The sequence below is a fragment of the Etheostoma spectabile genome, chromosome 7 (assembly GCF_008692095.1).
Source record: "Etheostoma spectabile isolate EspeVRDwgs_2016 chromosome 7, UIUC_Espe_1.0, whole genome shotgun sequence".
Taxonomy (NCBI): domain Eukaryota; kingdom Metazoa; phylum Chordata; class Actinopteri; order Perciformes; family Percidae; genus Etheostoma; species Etheostoma spectabile.
Window position 1 is genome coordinate 18987279 of NC_045739.1, and position 12746 is coordinate 19000024.

A 12746-nucleotide genomic window follows, 5' to 3' on the forward strand; every position below is an offset into this window, starting at 1 on the left:
TGTGTGTGTGTGTGTGTGTGTGTGTGTGTGTGTGTGTGTGTGTGTGTGTGGTGATGGGCAATGGGTACTCTTCCAGCCATAGGGGGGGGAGTTTGTCCTAAGTCAGCACATGGGTGTATTTAGTTCCAGATGAATGGAATGATCCGTTTAACAATGAGTAATGAGATGTCTGTTGTTTAATTTAATGTTTTGACAGCTTGGTGGGCAGCATGTTTATCTACTCCTGCTCACTTGAGGAAGTTATCCCTGTTAAATTCAATTTTTAATATTTTCACGGTTATTTGAATTTTGATGGCAGGAAACAAAATAAAGGAACATGTGAGTGCATTGTTGCTCATGCATGTATCTGTGAAAGGGGTTACTGTTCCCTAGTTGGAGATGTGAAAACACGGAAAATGCTTTTCTAAAACAAATGATGACTAAATAATGTTAGTAATTGGTACTGGAGTTCAGACACTTTGTGAAAAGGTTAAGTAGACACCATGCTGTGGTCAATCAACAAGCTATTTTTCCCTAACGGGTCCAGATTGATGTCAACAACCTTTTTAGCAAGCCGGAAGGTTCATAGATCACTTTTCTATATATTTATTTTCTAAATTTCAGTAATACATTCAAAATGAGAGGAAGTACTCCTTAACTGCGTATAAATGTAATTCAGGCATTTCAATACAGAAATGTGGCATTGTATGTTGAACAGAGAAACATTGAACTCGCTTCAGCTCTTGCAGTGTGCTGTAAAAGGCTAGTGTTTGTGTCATTCTGCTGATTAGTTTGGGTTGGGGTGTATTTGATAGTTGACAAGAGATGGCTTTTAAGGCCCGATCATATCCAGTGAAAGTGGTAGGCTGCAGAGTAACATAATAAATCTTCCTGAATAAGTGCAAGGGAGTTGACAAGGCTTCTATTTTACATTTTTTTTTAAATTGACAAAGGGACAAAGCATTTGATCAGAATAAGGCTTAAGCACTTCGACCTACAGTCTGTCATGAGTCCTGTTTCCTTCCTCTAAGCATATACAGCTGTATGTGTATAAATGCAGGCATGTATTTGTAGCCTGTGTGTACACATGTTTACATCCTGTGAAGAGAATAAAAAGGCTTTGTTAGTTCCAGAGCCCCACAGGAAACTATATGTAGGCCAAAGTAACAGTTATGCAGGGCAGCCCTGCCCCTGTAGTGTTTAGTGCTTCCAATTAACTCACATATTATGAATTTGCAAAAAGGCTTGGTGTAACTCATCATAAGTTCTGTAATTGACTAGCCAGTGGCTGACTGTCTTGGCAGTGAACAGCGTGCAGTTAATATTTTTGCATTGGGTGTAAATCGTGTGTGTGTGTGTGTGTGTGTGTGTGTGTGTGTGTGTGTGTGTGTGTGTGTGTGTGTGTGTGTGTGTGTGTGTGTGTGTGTGTGTGTGTGTGTGTGTGTGTGTGTGTGTGTGTGTGTGTGTGTGTGTGTGTGTGTGTGTGTGTGTGTGTGTGTGTGTGTGTGTGTGTGTGTGTGTGTGTGTGTGTGTTTATTTCCTATCATTGACGATGGAATGAAAACAAAATCATTCACAATGTCAAAGTTGAATTTCATATTGTTTCACTGAGGTTGTGAACTCTTCAAGTTTTTATACAGACAACAATGTTTTGTTTGCAACTCCCCATTCTAGACGGGGAGTGCTATCAGACTTTCCATGCCCTGCTCAAATTGAACAAACTTGACCATGAAGACTCTGGAAATGTCAAACGTACATGATAGATAAATCTGCTGTTGCTTGTCAAACTTAAAGCAACACTACAGAGCTTTTCCCGCTTCGTTCCCCCTACAGGTTGTTAGCGGAATTGTCCCATTATGTCTCATTTGAACTACAGATCTGCTACCCGATCTGGCAAACCTGCGTAGTGAGGTTATAACCGTCAGAGAGCCGCAAAGCGAATGCAGAAGTGCCATTCACCCTGTTACAAATTGATGAACCACTGAAATGATTTTGGAAACATTATTTTAAGTAACAATGTACAAAAAAGTTATCGAGTGTTGCTTTAATGTTATAACAGTAATAATGCCAGTAGCTAATCTCCTTTTCAATCTTTTTTCTTCTTCTGCAGGGAACCAACCTGACAGATATCTGCACAGAGCTGCTGCTTCACGGAAATCTCCTTAAAATCTCAGCAGGCAATATCCAGGAACGTGTCTTCTTCCTGTTCGACAACCTTTTGGTTTACTGTAAGAGAAAGTCCAGGTGAGAACGGCAACCGCCGGACGATACCACAGCTTCCAAAAGAAGGAGAAGAAAGAAGAAAGCATTCAGAAATGTTTTTTATTGACTGCCTACTGGAGAGAAGCCAGACATAGAAAATTGGAGCAAATGTCGACAATCCTGTTTGTGTAGACAGGATTTAAATATGCAAGCAAAACAGAAACAACTACACGTGTCTGCTGCTCCCGTAGCTGTGTCTGAATGAATGTACATGTGTGACAGACACAAGATCTTTTCTTACTGTGGCACTGGCATCAACGGATGTTTTCCCTGTTGAGTGTAACCACAGTGTTGTCCCATTTTGTAGGGTTTCTGGAAAGAAGTCCACCAAGAGGACCAAGTCTATCAACGGGCCCCTCTATGTGTTCAGAGGCCGAATCAACACTGAGGTGATGGAGGTGGAAAATGTGGAAGATGGAACAGGTTTGTGTTTCCCCAGCAACGTTACCTTTGGAGAGTATCTATATGTCCATTCATGCAACTTCTCATGAGTCTGTGGTTATTTCTGATGTAACTGCTATTTTCTCCAAGCTCTTGGTTTGTTCATTTTGTTGTCACGTGTAAGACCAACGTTCAATTTGCCTACAGTGCTAATTTTTTATTTCACATTTTATTTTATGAAACTGTGCCTGTGTTAGAAACTGGTGGTTGGATATGAATCAGGTACTTGTTGACAGTTTGGGTGGAGTATCATACTTGCACCTAGTTTCAAACAGGATGTAGCTCGCAACCTCATCTACCACCTTTTGATGTTAGCTATTCAGTAATGGGTTGAGGTGTTGTTAGAAATCCAAAGTGCAAAAGCAAGCCCAAGCTGGGTGATAAACTTGATGCGCTCTTGTACCGGGTTGTGTTATTGTGCCAAAGATAAACGACACGTCTAAGAGCTTGTTGTGATACGGTTGTCACCCAGCTTATTTTGCTGTGGTTTGGTTGCAAAGCACAACGCTGGGCTTAGTAGAAACATTTTGTCTTCCTCTCTCTCACATGTTTCCCCATTTTTGTCTCTTCTATGCTGGCAGAATATTTTGCAAGCTCACATGACCTTTTTTTCTGCATGTTGGCTGCTAAAGGGGAAACCACAAAGAAAAACATGCCTTGTTTGCAGAACCAAAGGGTCCCACATTGAAAATGCGTACATGTGTTTCAGAACACAGATGACCAGATTACTAAATGTATAAAATATAAAATGTGGGGTTATCATTGAATTTTTATGGCAAATAATAAGATTTCATAAACTATACATTATATGCCACTACCTTTTAGTCAAACGGTTGTTGAATCTGACTCAAATAACAACCAGATTGATTAATGTATTGTGAAAGGAGTGGAAAGCTGTTCATCTTTTGCAAGCATTAAAAATATTATCGTTTTCATTGACTCATGCTAATCATATCTTGAGCAATGCCACCTTAGCAGTTCTCAGCATGTACGAGAATCTATCTTTTCCATCCCAGTGACTAAAAGAGACTCAGCACAGTAGTGTCCAAACCGAGTTCCATGCTCTCCCAGGTCAACAGGAGCTGCTCCCTGTCGGACCTGAAGTATCAGATCTATTTATATGACCTTTGAGCGGGAGACTAATGCACCCCATTACTAGAGGCTATTCATTATTCAGTAGCTGCTCACCTCCAGCTAAATGGATGATAAAATTAGAAAGGGATACAAGGAAAGATTTTGTTGAGTCAGTAAAAAGATGGTCTTTTCTACTCTGGTGGTTTATTATTCTTAATTGGCTTGTAAATCATTGCTTGAGTGGTAAATAACTTTAGTAAGAGATAACTTTATATGCTAACATATACAACGTCTTTACAAGTGTGGTATGCATGTACTCAGTATTGCTTTTCTTTACTCACTGAGGTCAGTGTTAACATGTCTGTGGTTTTTTTGTCTCATTCTCTCAAAATGAAAAGAAAAACAAGCTTGGCTGTAAACCAGAGAGATAATTTAAATTAGTACATTTTTTATTTTACTGAGATTATTTGTTTCCATTCCAGTCATAGCTCAACTTGCCATATAATAAAATCTTTTAATTTTCATTATTGATGCCCCTTCTTCCATTTTAAAAATGAATTTCTTGATTACTTTTTTTTGCCCATGCAGCGGACTACCACAGCAACAACTACACAGTGACTAATGGGTGGAAGATCCACAACACTGCTAAAAACAAGTGGTTTGTCTGCATGGCCAAACATGCAGAGGACAAGCAGAAGTGGCTGGACGCCATCTTGAGGGAACGTGAGCAGAGAGAATGTGAGTAACACTTTTTTAGGCAATATACAGCACTTCTAGTTTATGGTTCTTTTTTCATACTAGAGTTCCCCTCATGGAAAATGATCTTGTGTAGAAAGACATGGCACCACACTCCATGTTTTACAAGGAAACAAGTTTGTGCAATTAGTTTTTTTTTAATTTAATGCTTACAGTGTCACATAAGATCATTGTTTGAAATACACTTGCCACAGGTAGGATGTATTGCGGGATTGTTAATATTAACTGAGTGTATAGAAGTGCCTCGTGCTCTTCTCCTACCTCTGCTTTTCCATCCTCTCTATTTGCCCTACATGTTGGTGTCACCTTCAATTCACAAACCATCAAGGCTCCCTCAGCTGGCACACAGTAACAAAACACAGACTGTAGATGTGCTTATGACCTGGATGCAGTGTTTGTGTCCTATGGTTATGTCCCACCTTGAACAAGCTGCCTGCCTTTGTTTAGTAAATAGAGGCTTAGGTGACATGACGTCTACAGTTGGCCTAGTTGACTTGTGCGCTAAGCAGAACAATCTATCCTTCACATTAAAAAAAATCAAGGTATAAGACAAATCAAAACCTTCGGTGTGAAGTGACTGATGTCTCATTAATAAACAACAAACGTGCTAAAAACAGCAGCTTTAAATAGAAGTGCTTTCGCCTGTCAAGGAATGTGAAGCTCAATTACGTCATACACATGCATTTTAGATAATCTGGGTCTATTTTTACTATAATAAAATAAAGCGTAGACTTAAAGGCAGAGTCGCATGAATCTTAGCAGTTTGTTTTGTAGCCATATAGTGAATTATGGTGGAATTAGCTTTTGATTAGTGTGCAAAAATCAAACGTGTGTACAGTCTCACCCAAAAGAAATATACTTCATTCATTGATGGTAAAAATAAGCCCCACACAATATTGCATCCACTGATTTAGATTAGTAATGCAAACTGATACTCTTGTTGCTCCTTCAGGCTTCCCTCTTTTGCCTTAAATTGTGTTCCCACCTGTTCAGCACCGGCCACCTGTCTTTGTTAGGTTGTGGGCATTAGACTTGTGAAAGGCTTTAACCAGATTTGGGGCTACACACAACAAGTCACCTGATAGCATTGATGGCTAACAATCAAAATTGGGTCCCTAAAGCTATTTGAACACTACTTGACTAAGTGTTTCACAAAGTTTCAGCTGCACATGATGCATGTTAGCTGAGTACAACTGTACTCAAACATTTGCATTTTTGTGAATTAGTCTGTGTACATTGACATTTAATAAGCATCCACAACAGAGGTCAACGTCATCAGCATCTGATCCTGTGATAAAAGGGTTTCAGAGAAGGAATATGTATGAAGGAGTGTGCTCCAGCTTGTGGTGTTTGGTTTCAACCCGGCGGAAATCGACCTGAGGCTAACAGATGCCAGATCAGTCACAGTGCCCAGTTTCCCCACACTCTCCCGTCATATCACCCTCTCCACAGTATACTCTGCTCTCAGTGTGCTTACCTTTCTCTCAACCTCTTAACTACAGTCTAGACAGCTACAGTACATGACAAAGTTTTATTGCAATAAATCCTGGCAACGTTTTCTTTTTCCTCTCTCCCCCTTCATACATTATTGCTTTCCCTGACACGCCTTGTTTAATGTGACCTTTTCCATGTAATGCTGTGGTCCTTCCGTGGTCTGGACATGTGGCTTTCTTGAACCTTCCTAAAAGACTGCCAGCTGTAGGTGTTTTGTCTTATCACGGTTTTAATGGTAGTTTAGGGAAAATGCGTGGGTCAGATAATGCGATAGGGTTTTAGCTCATGCCAATGAATGCAGGAAGACAAGGAACAACACCAGACAAGCTCTGACAGCTGGAACAGAAGCTGAGGGGCCTCTGTGCTGGACAGGCCCCGTCTGTTGTTCAATGACACTCATTGTTTAAGTCTACTCCAGCTGCTGTCAAATGTAATATAACCCCACCTCCATCACTGACTGCCAGTGCAGAACTGGATTGAAGAGTTAGCGGTGTAACTTTTTACATTGTTTGTCTCACCCATCTCAGTAGGTCAGGCTTCCGCCAGAAGTTGCATAATGCTGCAAAAAAGATATCTGTTTTCACTTGGATTGCATAGTTTCAGTGGACAGCGAAGAGTCTGAGAATATTAAGGACTCTGGCACTCCAAGCCAATCTCAAAGGAATAGTGACAAAGGTTAAGTGATCAAATGCCTTGCGCTGCTGTACATTTCCTCGTGCCTTCTGTTCAAATTTACAGATAGTCACTTCAAAAGCTACAGCCAAATGCCGGATGACCGCCAGCATGTACATTTGCTCTGCGACTGCATGAGAGGAAATAAGTAGTCAGGAGTTTATATTTGTTGCCCAAAAAACATCTCACGAAGACAACAAAGTCACTTACCATGTTCATGCCAAAAAGATAAGGATAAGCGCCACTAAATGGGCAAATTCATTGATTCGCTAGGCAGAGAAGCCCCTCAGCAAGGCTCACTGGCACAATGGTTAACAACGGAAGATTGTCAACTTGTGTGTGTCAGGGTCCAAAGAGAAAGCAAGGTGGATTACGAGTGACAAAGATCCCAAGTTAGATCGGTTTCCACCTGTCCCAAATAAGTTTTCTGTCAAACATATTGCAACGTGATCAGAATCAAGTTCAGCAGCTTGATGTGTTTCTCAGTCGAGTTAAGCAGCTTATGGAGCCACAGTGCAGCAGAGTTGAGTTGCCCCGAGTCAGAAAGTCTGTGCTGTTCAGAAGTTCATCAAACTCCACGATGAGGTTAAGCAGCTCAAACTGTGAACTTACTGGAGAGGGTTTACTGGGGCACCTAGCCTTACAATGGGCCCTCCCATGTAGTGCTTTACTATAGAGGAATAATAGTTAACAAACCAACACAGAAACAAGATCAGGATCACATTGCTCTCCTGAACTTTACTTACTCCAAAAACAACTTGTCTAGGAGAGATTACCATCTAGGTTTGTTTCAGAAGGTTGTGGCAGCCCCATGTCGCCATGGTCCTGGCTTCATTCCATCTTCACAATACCAGAACACAACCGGGCCGTCCAGGCAAAGGTCCATTTGTTTCTTCTAACAGCACCATGACAGCCTTTGCCTTTTGGCTTTGACACGTATGGAAGCTGTGGAAAGCGAGTAGAATTATTTTTTCTAGTAATGAGTTCTGCTGTATTTGTCTTGCCATTGGGATACAGTCACCGTTTTTATAGAAAAGTTTCTCATTCTGTTGATGGGAAGGTTGACAAATGTTCTTAGATTTGACTTTTTTTCTTCACTTTTGTTTGTAGGTCTCAAGCTTGGAATGGAGCGGGACGCCTACGTGATGATTGCAGAGAAGGGGGAGAAGCTCTACCACATGATGATGACCAAAAGTCGGCACCTGATTAAGGATCGGCGAAGGAAGCTCAGCATTGTACCCAAGTGCTTCATGGGAAAGTGAGTTTATTTGCTTCTTTAGTGCCTGGTTTCGTCAGGTTCCAAGAATTTGACTGCAATGCTATGCTGTTCACGGGGGGGGGGTCCTTACAAATTGTTGTTGCGTAAGATCTGCAGGCTTTCAAAAGAGCTGGTATCCAGTCTTCCAAAGTCTTGGCAAGATGCCTAAACTGTATTATCCCTACATCCTCTTTTCCATAAAGAGTCTCTTCTCATGGTTCATAGAAAAGACCAAGTTGCTCCCCACACTCTCATATCATTGAGCACACACACACACACAGACTTTCATTTGCAAACTGAGGCTCTGCAACAAACCATCCCCCTTTCGGTCCCCTCGATGTTCAGTACAATGAATAGATAATGAAAGACTTGCTTAAGTGTCCCTCAGGCCAGGAGTTGTGAGAATCTGAGCAGCAATGAAAATTCTTTCTGGCACCATTTTAGTGAAAAAAAAAACATGCAAGACTACGATGGTGACCGATGACTGTAAAGAGAAACAAGGAAGCAACCATTAATGTCTGCAAAACTGCCAACATGGCCTCTCAGTAAATTACAAATCATGCAATGCATCACCCATGTGAAATAATTTTTAGGTAAATGCATTGGACGAGAACATTGCATTGAGTACTATCACGTCAGCTGCTGCCAAGAAGCAAATTTAATGGCTCGCTCAAAGATGTAATGGTGTTTCAGGGAAACATGTTCCATCGTGGTGGCGTCATATGAAGTCCTTGTCTGGGTGTTTTCTTCTCTGTGTTTAATGTAGCTCACTAGACGGTCAGGACCCTGAGACCTTCCAGGAATTACCTTTTAGCCATAATGTGTATGTCAGCATCCAAAACTTCCTGTCAGAGTATACTGTTATGAACAGAGCATTTTTAGTATCCTCATAGAAGTAATGCTTTTTCTTGCCCCTGTCCACTTGTAGGTCAGAGCCAGAACATTGGCTGTCGAGCTGGTTTAAATTTCAATATTGGCCAAAAAGGATGCTTCTTTTCTCAGTCACTCCCTTCCTCCTTTACCTCATCAATGTGGTATAAGTTTGTCTGTTTTTCACTTTCTATCATCTCTCACTCTTCACTTTATCACTCAATAATTTCCTGCCGAGGAGTACAACAGGCATTAGCTCTGCATTTGTCTCGCTGATGAAATTAGCAGCGGCCATATCTTGAGTGCTTATTGCATTAAACAGAGATGCAGACTGCTGGTTTGATAGCACCCTTTTGTCTTGATAGCATCATTCCATCATCTGTCGGTGATCGGTGTTATATTTTCTTATTGCTACTTTTTTTGGTTGTGCCAGTGCTGGCCTGGCATCTTTTGTGGGGATTTAAAGTCCTAATTTTCTTGAATTGTTCATTCCTACTTTTTGGGCTAAGAGGCGAGCTGATGCTAGGAGGGGATGGAATTTTAGCTCCCTGCTCCATTTTTGGATTAGCTTCTGTTCCAATAAGTTTTTATTCTTAAATCTTTTTTCTCACCCAATTCCATACTGTGTGTTTCTTCTGAGCAGGTTTTGAGCATGTAGTGTTTGTACTTTAAACATGACAAAATGAAGAACACTATAAAAAGTCAGTATTCCTACTTGCGTGCACTTGATGCACACTATTGTCCCCCAATGCAATTCACAATTCAAATGGAGCTGGAACAAATTAAGATATATGGCAAATGGTGGTGACTTGGCTCCAGAAAGATCTTAGAAAAAAAAACTAAAATAGGAAAAAAATCTCTTTGTGAAGTTTAATTGGCAGAATATCCTAAAGTTGCAGTTAGAATAATGTACAGAGAGTATAATGACACCAATATTGTGTATATGGTATTTGTATTCTTTTAGTATAAAACAGTAAATTTATTGCACAGTAAGTAAGTTTCTTGTACAGTACATACTGCAGTGAAGATTACTATGCAATATATATACTGTTAAGCACACGGTCAGAATGTAGTATTTTGAGGAAATAGCCAATTTGCTAATGTTGCTGAACTTGTGTGTGTGTGTGTGTGCGGAGGAGAGGAGAGGCTATATATATATATAAATATATATATTATTATAATATATAATATATATACACAGTGGTGTGAAAAGTGTTTGCCCCCTTCCTCATTTCCTGTTCCTTTGCAGTGTTGTCACACTTAGTGTTTCGGAACATCAAACCAATTTAAACAATAGTCAAGGACAACACAATTAAACACAAAACGCAATTTGTAAATGAAGGTGTTTATTATTAAAGGTGAAAAAAAAACCAAACCATCATGGCCTGTGTGAAAAAGTGATGCCCCCCTTGTTAAAACATACTAGAACTGTGGTTGTCCACACCTGAGTTCAATTTTCCTAGCACACCCAGGCCTGATTATTGCCAACACCTGTTCACAATCAAGGCATCATAAATAGGAGCTGCTTGACACAGTAAGGTCCACCAGAAGATCCTTAAAGCTACACATCATGCCGAGACCCAAAGAAATTCAGGAACAATTGAGAAAGAAAGAATTGAGATCTATCAGTCTGGAAAGGGTTATAAAGCCATTTCCAAAGCTTTGGGAATCCAGCGAACCACAGTGAGAGCCATTATCCACAAATGGCGAAGACATGGAACAGTGGTGAATCTTCCAGGAGGGGCCAGCCGCCAAAACTACCCCAAGAGCGCAGCGACGACTCATCCAAGAGGTCACAAAAGACCCCACAACAACGTCCAAGAACTGCAGGCCTCACTTGCCTCGTTAAGGTCAGCGTTCATGCCTCCACCATCAGGAAAAGACTTGGCAAAAAAGGCCTGCATGGCAGAGTCCAAGGAGAAAACCAGCTGAGCAAAAGAACATCAAAGCAGTCTCAATTTCTCCACAACACATCTTGATGATCCCCAAGACTTTGGGACAACATTCTGTGGACCGATGAGACAAAAGTGGAACTCTTTGGAAGGTTGTTGTCCAAGTATATCTGGCGTAGAAGGAACACTGCATTTCATAAAAGAAAATTATACCAACAGTAAAATAGTGTGGTGGTAGTGTGATGGTCTGGGTGTTTGTGCTTCAGGACTTGGAAGACTTGCCGTGAAAAAGGAACATGAATTCTTCGTCTACCAAGAGATCTGAAGGAGAATGTCCGACCATCTGTTCGTGTACTCAAGCTGAAACGAACTGGGTTCTGCAGCAGGACAATGATTCTAAACACACCAGCAAGTCCACCACCGAATGGCTGAAGAAAAAACAAATGAAGACTTTGGAGTGGCCTAGCCAAAGTCCTGACTGAATCCTATGAGATGTTGTGGTATGCCCTTAAAAAGGCCATTCATGCTCGAAAACCCTCTAATGTAACGAATTAGGACAATTCTGCAAAGATGAGTGGGCCAAAATACCTACAGATGCTGAAAAGCTCATTGCACGTTATCGCAAACGCTTGGTTGCAGTTGTTGTGCTAAGGGTGGCCAACCAGTTATTAGGTTTAGGGGGCAATCACTTTTTCACACAGGGCCATGATGGTTTAGATTTTTTTTCACCTTTTAAAATAAACACCTTCATTTACAAATTGTATTTTGTGTTACTTGTGGTCCTTGACTATTGTTTAAATTGGTTTGATGTTCCGAAACACTTAAGTGTGACAAACATGCAAAGGAACAGGAAATGAGGAAGGGGGCAAACACTTTTTCACACCACTGTGTATATATATATATATATATACACACACACACACACACACACTCTATGCCTGCTCATCATATTAATTTCCATAACAGCTCTGTGTCCAAAATTAACTTGACTCTTACGTAACACACACACATACACACACACATTCAGTCCCCTGTCAATGTCAATTAAGACACCAGCTATGACGTGGACATAGAGAGAGACAAAAAACTTTTTATTCATGCACGGCCGCACATCTTGTTTGCTTGTCATTTATGCATGCTAAGCAATCACACATACACTCGTACATCTGTTGCATGACTGCCTGAAAGTAAATCAACATACGCACACACTGTATATCTCACACACACGCTGTGTTCCCATGCTGAAATGTTCAATCTTAGAATTCAGGAACAGGCACGCACGCACACACACGCACGCACGCACGCACACACACACACAAGCTCTCTCCAATTCACTTTTCATCATTATCTGGGGAAGTAATTTCACTCAGCAGCATGAAAGACGAAGAAGGGGAGAATGTAATTTTCGCCTTCAAACATTTGTTCAGTGCACACTGGGTGTGACAAGAAGGGAGTGGAGCTGAAGTGCTTAAAGTTGGATGGTTAATGCATGCACAGTACCAAAGCCTGAGGGATATTTGAAGAGTAAATGAGAAACTTTATCGTATGAATATGTATTGTAGATGCATTGTATGTGCTTGTGGTCGAAGTAGTTCAGTGAAACTGTAACCATTTTAAATGTCATACTGACAGACTAAATTGCTCAAAGAGCCTTGCACAGTGTTAAGATATTGCATTGCCCAAGGCTCTGAGTAGTGAACAACATCCAGGCCAGCTCCACTGCAGAATGGATATATGTCACTGGTTGTCTCACATGGGTCTACTGAAAGCAATAGGTTCTGCTTGCAAAAACTATATGCATCGCATTGATCATTGAAATACAGTACGCACATAAAAGTTGTTGCAGTTGGGAAAAAAATACCTTCCCTGTGTTACCTCTGCTGACTGGCCACACTGTGCAGGAGTGTTTTGATTTTGATTTCAAAGGTGGGGAGGTGATGATTCCCAGAGGTCCTCTCTGGGAACAACACCTTATCGTGGTGGAGAGGTTTGTGTGCCCCTGTGAACCTGAGGGCTGTGTTGTCTGGAGCTTTGTGCTCCTGGTAGGG

At 41.0% G+C, this 12746-nt stretch overlaps 2 protein-coding genes across 2 annotated transcripts in view; one reads left to right on the forward strand and one right to left on the reverse strand.

Moving 5' to 3' along the window:
• e2f1 (E2F transcription factor 1) overlaps positions 1 to 12746 on the reverse strand; it is a 408003-nt gene that overhangs the window by 61149 nt on the left and 334108 nt on the right. The window lies entirely within an intron of this gene.
• The window catches only part of prex1 (phosphatidylinositol-3,4,5-trisphosphate-dependent Rac exchange factor 1), an 86293-nt gene that overhangs the window by 31712 nt on the left and 41835 nt on the right, over positions 1 to 12746 (forward strand). Inside the window, exons 7-10 of the mRNA XM_032520857.1 lie at positions 2090 to 2223; positions 2549 to 2664; positions 4345 to 4494; positions 7789 to 7936. Coding sequence (XP_032376748.1) covers positions 2090 to 2223; positions 2549 to 2664; positions 4345 to 4494; positions 7789 to 7936 — 548 coding nt within the window. The remainder of the gene's footprint in view (positions 1 to 2089; positions 2224 to 2548; positions 2665 to 4344; positions 4495 to 7788; positions 7937 to 12746) is intronic.